The sequence below is a fragment of the Xyrauchen texanus genome, chromosome 28 (genome assembly GCF_025860055.1).
Source record: "Xyrauchen texanus isolate HMW12.3.18 chromosome 28, RBS_HiC_50CHRs, whole genome shotgun sequence".
Classification (NCBI taxonomy): Eukaryota; Metazoa; Chordata; class Actinopteri; order Cypriniformes; family Catostomidae; genus Xyrauchen; species Xyrauchen texanus.
Genome location: NC_068303.1, coordinates 20,073,479 through 20,086,521, shown reverse-complemented (window position 1 = coordinate 20,086,521; position 13,043 = coordinate 20,073,479). Strand labels below are relative to the sequence as shown.

At 38.6% G+C, this 13,043-nt stretch overlaps 1 protein-coding gene across 1 annotated transcript; it reads right to left on the bottom strand.

Moving 5' to 3' along the window:
• Nucleotides 1-341: 341 nt before the first annotated feature.
• LOC127621677 (protein SERAC1) lies at nt 342-12,006 on the bottom strand. Its single transcript, XM_052095389.1, has 16 exons — nt 11,695-12,006; nt 11,447-11,483; nt 11,019-11,161; nt 9,314-9,403; nt 7,958-8,089; nt 6,679-6,800; nt 6,456-6,584; nt 6,247-6,360; nt 4,129-4,291; nt 3,849-3,999; nt 3,566-3,707; nt 3,327-3,427; nt 3,130-3,227; nt 1,708-1,890; nt 1,464-1,607; nt 342-1,214 (listed from the first exon to the last, which is right to left on the bottom strand). Exons 1-16 carry the CDS (start codon nt 11,822-11,824, stop codon nt 1,075-1,077), a joined length of 2,019 nt encoding a protein of 672 aa, XP_051951349.1. The 5' UTR covers nt 11,825-12,006; the 3' UTR covers nt 342-1,074.
• Between the last annotated feature and the right edge of the window lie 1,037 nt (nt 12,007-13,043).

The window sequence follows — 13,043 nt, the reverse complement described above, 5'->3', positions numbered from 1 at the left end:
AACGTGTGTGAACAACCCCTTTCACACGCTACACGAGTATCTTCTTCGAATTTATAGACCAAAACATTTAAAGCATGGGAAATTTACACCTAAATGTTTTTTTTTTGTTTGTTTTTTTTTGTCTGTATTTGTAAAAACGCTTCGTTTTCATCCCGACTGACTACATATGATCTTGTCACACTCGGTAGATGTATTGAGCTCTACTGCTAACTGCTGCACTGGAGCGCATGACGTTAACAAACTATAAATAATGTATGGCACTAAAAAGATGTCCATAAAGATTTATATAATCTATTTACAGTATAGTTATAATAAAACGATGATACCATTCAAGTGGAATGTGAAGTTAGGATGCACAGCTTTATTTAAATGTGATGAATATTTGTCAATTTTTGTGTCTTGCAAACACTCAACACCAAAACCAATGGCTTACGGTCCAATGCAAGTACTACAATTAATACAAAAATATTGACAAATTACAGCCAACATCAGTATCATCTTGTGCATTTGAGGTAAGGATACAAAGAAGGCTGGTGAGTTAGGAAGGCAGTTCAGTTTTCAGTCTGTTATTACTAAAAGAAATACCACAGGTTTCTATTTTTATTCCAAGAAGAATAAATAATGCAAATAACTCTTGAATTGTTCATTGATAAATCTAATAAACATAATGAACTTCATACTAATTTATTTTTAAGTTACAGCATGTATAGACCTGTTAAAATGAAATACTGAAAAAGTGCTAACTTAGAATGACTGAAATGAAATATACAGTACATTTGATTCCTAAGCAAAGATGATGAGGGAAAAACACATTAATATATTAAAAGTTAAACCAAGTGTTTAAAGCATCATGATGGCAAGAATTAAAAACCAGGAAAAATAATACAAGTGAAAAGTCAGTGGAGTTTAAATTTTACAGTCAGATTGAAGCGTCACAAAATAAAACATGTATTGCTTATTTTCCAGTTATTTTCCAGCAGGCTTTTGAATGACTTTTTCTGTCATAGGTGACAATATCTTTTAAAATGTAAGTGGTTGAATCCTTCAAATGCAATGAATGATCATGGCAAGAGATCACTTTAGGATTGCAGATTGTCCAAGAGCATCCTGAATAAATTGTAAACTGCGTTTATAGAGAAAGGAGTCCTTTTTTTCTGGTTTGCAGATGTTGAGGTGATCTACATTTACCTGAATGAGGTCCCCAATTCCCAGCTCTGAATCAGGAAAAGGAAATTATATTAACCGATACAAGGTTGAAGCATTTACTTTCGGAGTACATTTGAAACCTGAAAACTATTTGTAACATAGTTCAGTGTTCATTATTTGTTGAACTACAAAACTTTTTTTTTGTAGTTCAGACTACCAAAACATACTATGACTAACTAAAATAATATATAACATCACAGTTACAGCATATAAGAATTCTAGATCAATGGCTTCATGAAAAACTTATTTCAACCTACCAGTTGACTGAGATGGAACAATCAATATTTTGAGCATTGGACCAATAGAGGTAGGCAGTGTTTCTGCAAAGCTGAGGACTTTGAACTCTCGTTCTATTGCAATGTTGAGAAAATTTTCATTTAATTCTCGCAACGCTGGAGACTCTAAGCAGAAAGAAGTCAACAGAAAATGATGTGAGTAAATGACTTGGGACATAGGACAATATCAGTAACAATTAATATAGAGAGTAAAAAAATGATATACCTTTACATAGTTCCTTCACTTCTATGGAGGGAAACAGAAGGAATCGGATATTTCTAGAATACTCTGCCATGAATGTGCCATGGTGAGGAACACTGTAGAACAGAATTCCTTTTGTGTTCTTGATCAGTGCACTGAGGTCAGGATCTTTTGCGGCATCTAAAAGCATTTTTTTCACAAGTAAACCTGCAGCACAAGAAATTATGAGAGTTACTGTAATAGCCTCCATATTAGTACCACCTTTTATAACGTTCTCTAATAGGGTTAAATAAAACCAAGCTTTTCCAACAGTTCTACAAACTGTATACTGTTCAGGGTTTCCACATTTTACCCTTAAATGCATACCTTTAGTGACACAGGACCTCATTCCACCCCCTGTACCTCATCCATTTTATTGGAGTTATGCCCACATCTCTTTAATATTCCTCAATCTTTCTCTTATAAAGCTCTTTATAGTGTAACACACACACACACACACACACACACACACACACACACACACACACACACACACACATATAGTATCATAAGTGTATAGGGTCATTTAGAGACACTAAATGTGTTATTATTAAATGTGTTACTAAATGTGTTATTATCTATAGTCAACTATAACATGATACTGTATCGATTTCTTTGTTTATTACAAGACAAGAGTACAATATTCATACAAATGACTACTATATCACATTGTTTTTCTGTGCAACAATGGTGAATTATCAGTAGTCAATGTGTGTGTACAAATTATACATGATATTTCTTACTCAAGATGGCACTGTTTTTTCCATCGATTAACTTGATTTAGCTGTTTGACATAGAAACAACATGGAAGAAAACTATAGCAAGTGTAACACATGTCCAGTATGATATGACTATTGTCATTTTGTGCTGTACTATTGAAATTATCCAAGTTGTTCATCTATTTAGACTCAAAAATGCCTGAGAAAATACTTGTGTAGCTTATGTGTACAGTAGGTGTAGCTCAGTGTGTTTTACAGCCAGTTGCATCTCATGAAATCTCAGTGTGAAAGTGATGAACCCCGTTCTAGATTTGTCCTATCATTTCGTTGATATATGAAAAATAAAACATGAACATATTTATCCATTCTATTATTTTCTAATTGTCTTGAAAGAAAGAAAAAATGATATACATTTTATAATATCTGGGCATTTTGTAGATCCATTTGTGAAAGATATACATACCGGGTCTCCAAAGACCTGAAAATGTAACTGTTTGGTGAAATGCCCATGCATTTAAGAGTTAAACAATGAATTTCCATGATTTTTTCATGACTTCTGTTGCATGTGATTACTGGATTTTTTTTAAGGATTTTAAATTGTATACATTTTATACAGGTCAAGTGCAACTTCTAGCCAATGTAATATTTTAGAGCAGAGCATAACTAAAAAAAAAAAACTGGGACTAACCTCCCATACTGTGGGCTACCCAGACCACAGGCCTGTCACCTACACCTGCATCCTTCAACTTCCTCAGCAGTTCTTGACTCCTGTAGGCTAAGGACTTCCTGTATAGCTCAAAACATTTGTAGAGTTATACTATAATAAGTTAACCACACGATTTAGAGATATACACTTTATTTAAAATTTACACCATGGCTGTTTACCTTTGGTTTTCAGCAGGACACTTAGCTTTCCAGTCACTTAAATTGGTGTCATACTCAACAGACAGGATTCTGAGGTTTGGACAGTCTGCAGCCAACCATGACTGTGGAAAAATCAAAACAAGATTTGAATTGCTAACTTTAGATTTCTTAAACCCTACAATGCTGTCTACCACAGAAAATATTTGCGTAACTCTCCGATTTAGCCTCTCAAGCCAGTGCTCATTAGAAAAATATTTTACCTTGGGCCAGCATTCAGTGTAGTCCTCACGGGTCCCTTCCACCTTGTCTTCATCCATCATATCACAGTCCTTTTGACGCCACGTCTTAAAAGCTGCACCCAATAGGCCATGCACAAATAGAACATCAGCTTTGATTGGCTGGCTGAACACAAGAGGTGAACAAAATGAGATGGAAAACATGATTAAACCTCACTAAACAAAGTGATGAATGAAAATGGACAAATTCACTCACTAGCAAAATGGTATACAAGTCTAGAAAGTCCAAATCAGCTAGTGTGCTTACTTTGTGCGGCACTGTGGGTGCAAGATGTATACACCATCCTGGTACTTCTCCCTCACTGTATCTCTGTCCAGATTGGCTAAAGCACGGGCAGCGTGAGATGCCTGCATAATGTGGGGTGACCCGATCATCTGCACCAGGACAGACACCCAACCTACAGGATAACCAGCATGTGAAAAAAATACACTATTATGTACCAAATCTACTTCATAATCTATTAATGCAATAGTAGGTCTTATAAGAAGTGAGCTGGCATATAAACAAACTTGTATGCAAAGCTAACCGGACTGCACTATGGCTGTGTGGACGCTCTCGTTCAAGGCAAGGTTTCCAATAATTCGCACAATGTTGCGCTGAATCTTGGGAGAGTCCCGGCGAAGCTGGTAGACTCTTTGCAAAAGCTGCAATCCTCCATTAGCAACAATGTGGTCACAATGACTTGGGACCTGTGAAGAAAGAACAACTCAAATGCAAACACTTTAAACTCAGCTATACAAATGTCAAAATAACAGTTTTTCTCTTCCAGGTAAATGGACCAAAAATACTGATGGCTCATCTAGCACAACATAGATTTTTGTCCAATGAAATGCGCTCTAGTCTCATGTGACCCTGTGTACACAAATGTCTGGATGCTGATTTTTGGCTTAGCTTTATGCAAAACATAATTACAAATGTTATTTAAATTTACTGATCTCAGTTCAGGACACTTTGTGCTGTCGGGGTTAAACTTTCGACACACTGAGTTTTGACAAAACAACATGGTGCTGACCACAGTGGAGTTTGTCTTTGGGAGACAAGTTTAACAAAACTACATTTGATAAGAAACCTAGTTAAGGTTTTACATTGAAGCCTGTTTGTGTCTCAAGTTCCTTCCGATTTTGAGCGATTTATCGTGAAACTCCAGGCTGCTAAACACAATGTAGAGTTATGTGTACTTTAGTGCATTTTTCCTAAGAAATCCTATATTTACTGTGCATTATCACAATGAGAATCAATGAGTTCATGCACAGGCTGAAACAATTTGCTTTCAGAGGCTTCATATGAAGTTAAGATAAAAAAGGTGCGTTTCTTACTATTCTGAGACCAGTGCAGACAGACAAAACAGGTTAAGTCATTCACTAAATAGGGAGCAAAGGAGCATCCTATATATTTCCTATGAAGCCAAGTGAATTAAATCCAAACTTCTTATCAAAAGTTCAGTTTCAGGTAATCAGGACATAGATTCAAAATGTTTCATGTACAATTTTATTTTAACATGGTTGGGAGTGATTGGATGATGCTGGCCATTACTTTGAATCAGAATTATGCAAATTTGTAGGAAATCTATTTGCCTAGAAAAACTTTTATTTTTGCATGATTATTAGGTGCTACTAGTTACAAATCAAAAAGGGAAATGGAAAATTCACCCACACTTGGGTCTCAGGAGGTTCACTAATACCACATGCAACCATCAAACAAGTAGCAAATCATGGTTCACAGGTGTGATATAACTAAAGACTATTGAGATGAACCCTTCTCTATGCCCCATCAAAACATCCTGTTTTAATAGAAGACATGGACACAGAAAAGAAAACTGCACTTGTCAAGTGATTTCATGGGGTCTTTGAGCAAGGCCCTTGACCCTATCTGCTCCAGGGGTGCTGTTTCATGGCTGACCCTGCGCTCTGACCCCAGCATAGTTGGAATATGCGAAAACAACTGCATTTCATTGGCTCTGTACCTGTACTCTGCACAATGACAATAAAGTTGAATCTTAATCTTAATCTTTAAGAACAATGATTTGCTGAATTCAAAGTTTACAGTTTGTGGGTACAAATTCAATGCCACAGTTCTTAAGAACACACACAAACCTAGTCTAGAAAACATCAGTAATTCACAAGCATTGTTTTCTATTTTAATTTTTTCTCCCCAATTTGGAATGCCCAATTCCCAATCCTCGTGGTGGCGTAGTGACTCGCCTCAATCCAGGTGGCGGAGGACGAATCTCAGTTGCCTCTGCGTCTGAGACCGTTAACCCACGCATCTTATCATGTGGCTTGAGCATGCTACCGCGGCATCCACGCACAACTCACCACGCGCCCCACCTAGAGCGAACCACATTATAGCAACCAAGAGGAAGTTACCCCATGTGACTCTACCCTCCCTAGCAACCGGGCCAATTTGGTTGCTTATGAGACCTGGCTGGAGTCACTCATCACGCCCTAGGATTCGAACTCGCAAACTCCAGGGGTGGTAGTAAGCGTCTTTACTTGCTGAGCTGCCCAGGATCCTAACAAGCATTGTTTTCTTTGAACTTTTATTATTTCCTTGTTCTCCACAGTGTAAGTGCACAAATACATGTCACAGTAACTGCAATACTGTCAATAATTAAAGAAGTTTGGCAGAGTTTGTGAATCTTAACCTTTGAGTGCTGCACCAGGGCTTGCAGGCAGAAAGTCTCCACCTTCTCTGAAGGGGTGGAAGTGAGGCTTTGGGCATAGGGCAACCCATTTCCTCCGAAACACCATAGCCCTCCCTATAAACAAAGAACAAAATACACAACTAATGCATTGGCTCTTTCATCTGGATATAAATCCAATCACTTTTGTGCCATGTATGGGTTTGTCTCACCCTTTGAGAGGCTAATGATTGGCTGCTCTCTCTAAGTGCCAGGGAGGTAAAGTACTGCACACACTGATCCACTTCTGACTGGGGCAGAGATGCAAGCAACTGCCGAAGACCATCTTCTATTGATATATCCTATCAATGTACAAAACATGAACATTAGCTGATGTAGCAGACATCTGGGGCTCTTATACAGCAGCTCAATGCTGTCTGAATTATAGCTACTCACATCCTCTGTGTGTGGCAGTGGAGGGGGAGGGAAAAAGAATCGAATGTCCACATTAGGGATGCGGGCAAGACCCACAGCTGTGCGCTGATCTACCACCTGTGCTGCTGTCTGGTACTGATAATCTGTGACGGACAGGCCAAAACACCAATCAGAGCCCATAGTGTCAAAAAGTTAGAAATAGAATGGGTGTTCCAATACCAGAATTTTGTGGTATTAGTGTTATATTAAACTTCAGTTCATTACTGTATCTTTATAGACCCCATGAAATCAAAATTGGAGTTTTATTTACCGCGTTGTACGTTTCACCTCAGTTTCCAGGTGATGCTACAACATCTGTGCTTTTTTTCACTTTCACACAAATCACGAGTACAACGGGCTGATAATGACTTTATAAACACTTATTTTTGCACTATTACTCACACAATGCAACTTCCGGGTAGCCCACCTGATAGAGTGTTGGACTTTGGGATGACCGACACGTGAATGAAAGTGTCATAAAAGCTACCGGAAATGACGTGGATGCTTCAGAAAACTTGCTTTTTATGTCGCATTTGTGACATGCCCAGTATCGGTTAGGTTCAGGTGTTTGTTTAGGGCAAGGCTGTCTGTTTTGTTCACCTATTATTTAACTTTTGGACACTATTGGTTAGGTTTATACACAAACATTTTTGGCACCCCCTGCTGGACTTTTCACTGAGAAACTGAGAAGGATATAGTGGCAGGCTCCTAACCACCAACTGAGAGGGATATAGTGGCAAACTTTTAACCACCAATGGAGCCCATTACCTAACACTTTCCCTAACCTTAACCATGAGTGTAAGTGACACATTCTTTTGGAGATAGCCCAACCCCTTTTAGGAGTAACCACGCCCCTTCTGGATGAAACCCACCCACTTTTGGAGATTCCTTCCCCATTTGGAGGTCTCTGGCCTGCCGCTATACCTACTTGGGGAAACTGCAAAAGTATTACCATGGTCACATGAATTTTACGAGATCAGGCTGCTTTTAATCTATGTCCATTAGCGTTGAAGCCACATGTATTTTATCCAATCAAATGCTTTCTAGAAATTATAACCCTTCCCCTAATACCACCTGCAACCTTCTAGCAAGTAGCAAATGATAGGCTACTGGCTATGAAAAAATTTAAAAAAAGACAAGCACTTTGATATTTCCCACCTAAAATCCTGAGGTCTTTTAATTAATTAAATCCAATCAGTGAGACATTTTATTAATCTCAGTAAGTCTTTGAAATTTTGACAAGTGTGCTGCGGTCTCTCACCCTGCCAGTGGCGATTCTGGGCCAGGTCCTGCACTGCCTGCTGTCTCACGACCCAGTCTGCAGAGCAGGTTCTCTTCAGCAGGACCCACAGTGCACATTCATGTGGATCTGCATCCAAATGACTGAGACGCTCTGATAGAGATCACAATAACACAGATTATTACATCAACTGGAAACACATACTTGCCTAAAAGAAATCATAATAAATGTGGGAAAACCTCAATATACAATAGTAAAATTATTTACCAAATGTACACTATTTTGGAGTCAAATGGGAAAAGATGCTTTAGGCATATTGATGAAACATGGGGAGTACAGCAAATATAATCTACAGTTTATCACTCTACTGCTAAGGCTCACTCATCCAAGCTGTTTTGTGCTTAATCTATTTGTTATAAACTACTCTTCAGCCTCAAACCTGATGCCTTCAAGTGTACTGCATTGAAAAAAGACAAAGTCAAGCTTCAAAAAGAGACTATTTCAAGACAGAGATTGCAGGTTCGTCTCATTTCAGGATTAAAACACGTGAGAGCAACCGTACAAAATTCAATGTAATTTCCAATACTGTCATCTTTATCATTCATCTAAAAACTAAATGCAGATGTTTCCTGAGATGTTTCCCCAAAAACCTTAAAATTAGAAAATTGTCAACAGGTTGGTTGATCAAGTCCCTTGATAACACTAACCATGCAGTTTGTTTCAGCTAGGTTTTTTACAATATTAAAATAAATAATGTATGTTAACAAATGTTTTTTTTAATATTGTAAAAACATTAAAGGGATGGTATACCATCCATCCATCCATCGTCAACCGCTTATCCTGTGTACAGGGTCGCGGGGGGCTGGAGCCTATCCCAGCTAACATTGGGCGAAAGGCGGGGGACACCCTGGACAGGTCGCCAGTCCATCGCAGGGGGGATGGTATACCACAAAATGAAAATTTGCTCAGTGGTTAAATCCATATCTTTTAAAGTAATATGATAGGTGTGTGTAAGAAACAGACAATAAATCTCCACTTTCAATTTCACATCTGATTTAAAATAGGACTTAAATATTGATGTGTTTCTTACCCACACCTATCATATCACTTGAAAATATGCATTTAACCACTGGAGTCTATGGATTACTTTCATGCTGCTTTTCTCTTTTTTTTGGACCTTCAGATTTCTGGTCACCATTCGCTTGCATTGAAAGGACCTACAGAGCTGAGATATTATTTTTAAAACCTTTGTGATCAGCAGGATAAATAAAAGGATGGCATGAGGGTGCGTAAATGATAAAAGAATATTCATTTTTGGGTGAACTTCCCATTAATGGGTACCATGACATCAACATCAAATACAGAGGAACAACTTACCATCCAGTGGGCGAAGCAGAACTCTTGATGTAATTTCAATAAACTTTCTAGCTGCTTTATGAAGCTCCTTCCTGGTTTTGTTAGTGAGGCCTGGAAAAGGCATAAGGCCTGTTATTAATAAAGAGAAATTAATAAATTTCTCTATCACATGTAACAACTAATGCATGAATGGGCTACTGTATATTGTTTAATAATGCAAAATATTAAACAACACATCTACACTTCCTGGCCAAAAAAAAAAGATGCAGACTCTAATATTTCGTTGGACCGGCTTCTGCTTTGATAACAGTGCGCATTTGTCGTGACATAGTTTTGACAACCTTATGCAACACCACAACATTTATTTCTGTACAGAGTCGCATTCATTTTTGGCCGAGATTTTGTTTTGATGATGGGATAGTCGAACCACTCCATCAAATTTCTCCAGCACATCCCAAAGACTTTCAATGGGGCTAAGGTCAGGAATTCATGTGTGAAAATTATTCCTCATGCTCCCTGAATCACTCTTTCACAATTTGAGCCCGATGAATCTTGACATAGTCGTACTGGAATATGCCTGTGCCGTTAGGAAAGAAAACCCATTGATGGGATAACCTGGTCATTCAGTACATTCAGCTGACTTTATTTTATTGCCGCATTATATTGTTGCTGAGCCTCGACATGACCAATTAAAGCAACCCCAGATCATAACATACCTCCAGAGGCTTGTACAGTGGACACTATGCATGACGGGTGCATCACTTCATGCACTTCCCTTTTTACCCAGACGTGCCCATCGCTTTGGAATAGGGTAAATCTGGACTCATCAGACCACATTATCTTTTTCCATTGCTCCACAGTCCAATCTTTATGCTCCCTAGCAAGTATTCAGTTTTTTTTTCCGATTAGCCTCATTAACAAGTGGCTTTCTTGTGGCCACACAGATGTTTAGTCCAAATCCTGTAAGTTCTCGTCACATTGTGCGTGTGGAAATGCTCTTACTTTCACTGTTAAACATAGCCATGAGTTCAACTGTCGATTTTTTATGATGTGACTTCAAGAATTTTAGGGATCTCCGATCACGATCATTCAAGATTTTTTTCTGACCACATTTCTTCCACGAAACTGACGGTTCACCACTATCCTTCCAGGTTTTAATAATGCTTGGACAGTTCTTAACCCAATTTCAGTGATTTCAGCAATCTCCTTGGTTGTTTTCTTTTCTTGATGCAGGCCAATAATTTGCCCCTTCTGAAACACAGTAACATCTTTTCTACGACCACGGGATATGTCTTCCGACATGGTTGATAAGAAATGAGAAGCCACACACTGCATCAGTTATGGTTAAAAATATTGTTTCCAGCTGAAACATATTAATCACTGCAATAATGATTCAATCAAAGGCTCTTAAGTATTTGCTTATTTAAATCCAAACAGCAAAAAAAAAAAAAAGTGTATATCTAACAATAACCTATAATCTAAATATGATGTCACTGCAAGAGCTTGTTGACAATTTATGCACAGATGATGAGCCAAACAACACATTTTTAAACATGAATAAATCAGCATCACTTATTGTTCTAGTTGTTTTCTTTTCATCACTACATTCTTTTTTTATACAAATCTTAGATTGTTACATTATAACAATCTAAATGTTACTCATGTTCAATAGAAGCAGTATATCAGTGGATATTTTATAACAGTATTAAAAACTGAGAGAATATACCAGAAGCAAGGCTCTCTTGTTCCCTATTCGTGGCATGAGTCAGGTAGATGTAGGACTTTTGTTTCTCTTTTAGAATGGCACTGGTGTCGATAGTGACGGCCTGGTTCAGAGTAAACACTTCGTATGTGATGAAAACACAGCCTCTGTGAAACCAAACTTGATGTCAGAATGTTTAACTGGGTTTCAAGGAGAATCAACCTGCCTGAACTGCTGTAATATAGTTCTGTCACAATTTAAAAGATCCACTTAGGAACCATAGCAGAACTAAAAAATAAATAAATACGTTTTATTTCCCCATAAAGGGATATAATTAGACATAAATTACATTTGACACATGCTTTCTCTGACTTCCTGTGTCAAAGTGTATCATATTATGTTATTCAGATCTTTGCAAATACCTGCATTGGGGGGAAACCCTGCTAACTTACCCCAAAACTATTGCTCCTGTCACTTTTGCTATTTTCCCTAGAGACAAGAAAGAGACCATCAGTCACACTATAAAGACCTTTAGGAATGTAGCAGGACAATATGTTGGAATGTGACTAAATACACAAAGGTTGTGTCGTTCAATACCAAGTGAGTTTCTATTCAAGATAGTTTTGGGTAACATCTGTACCCAACATAGATGTCCAAAAATGCTGTCTAAGTAGGCATTTCACTAAGTTTAGAGTCTTACTGAGGTCTTTCCATGGCAATGCTCTCTTCACGGCGGGTCCAGAGGTGCTCAGCCTCCGGCAGCGGATCATTCGCAGAGCAGACGCAGACATTTGCGGATTCACTCGCAGATATCCGACGATAGCACACATCAATTTAGGCCAGAGGGCCGGTGATACATTTATGACAGCTGTTTATGATTACTTGCAGACAAAATGTGCCTTCTCATATTATGCTGTTAAATAAGCTGTCGGCTTGTACGTGCAATTACGAGTTAGTTAGCTGGATAGAATTCTGGCGAAATGCTGTATCTGAATGTGCATAAGATTGACAGGAAATGTGTTTTCTGAGTGAACGAACCTTGAAGTGAAGCGTCATTACCGTAAATAATGCAAATGTCAAGCATCTAAAATGACCTACCGTAATACACTATATGGTGCGCATCAAAATAGGCACAAAAAAAAAAACGCCTACATATTTGCTAAGGAATTAAGATATTTAAAAGCAAAAATAAATACATATATAAATACGATTACATTTTTTATCTTAACGTGCACAGACAAGGCCAATATTTATATGGAAAAAAGACTGTTCTGTTTCATTCCTACTGACTGCCAGAGGCAGTGTAAACACTACTGGATGATCGCAGCGCCAGCCAGATAGGTCGAGAGAATATATCAACAAAGTCACATAGTGACGTATGCTGAGCCCTGGGGGTTATAAACCACAGCCGCTCAGCACTCTGCCTCTTTCGCTTTCTCGCCTGGTTGAGATATGTTGTTTTGGTTAAGTGATATATTGTGCTGTCAAGTGCAGCTTACAAGAGCAGCGAGATATCGTTTTACAAGCTGTGTCTGCGCGCATCTATGCCACTTCAGCGGTTTTTAAATATTTTAGCCGCGATTTGGTGAGTTTCATTCCTTTTCGCCGGTAACACTCTGTGCCTCTCGGTGCTATCTAGTGGCTGGTGTTTTCCGCGCTATAAGTTAACGGTCTCCCGTTGACATTATCATCATCATCCACTCAGTTGTTCTGAACTTTTTTCCTCAAATTTATGTCATACTCTGCGCCCATCGCTTCAGTCCATCTGCAATTTTAGATGTGTTTGTGTGTTCAACATCTGAGAGAGGCTCTCACGGACCTGTGTCTGCACTGCAGTCTTTTACCTATGTTGGAACGGTGGCTCCATCTTGCTGAGTTAGACCCCAATTCAACGGTGAAATTCGGGCAGTTGGACGTAGCCCCTTCTCGCACTTAGAATCGCAGGGCGTCTGCGGCAGCCAGCGCTCCCCTCCCATCTAAGAGGAGGGCCACATCGCGAAGTGATTAACATTCGCTTGTCGAGGAAAATTAACTTTCTAAGACAGTTTC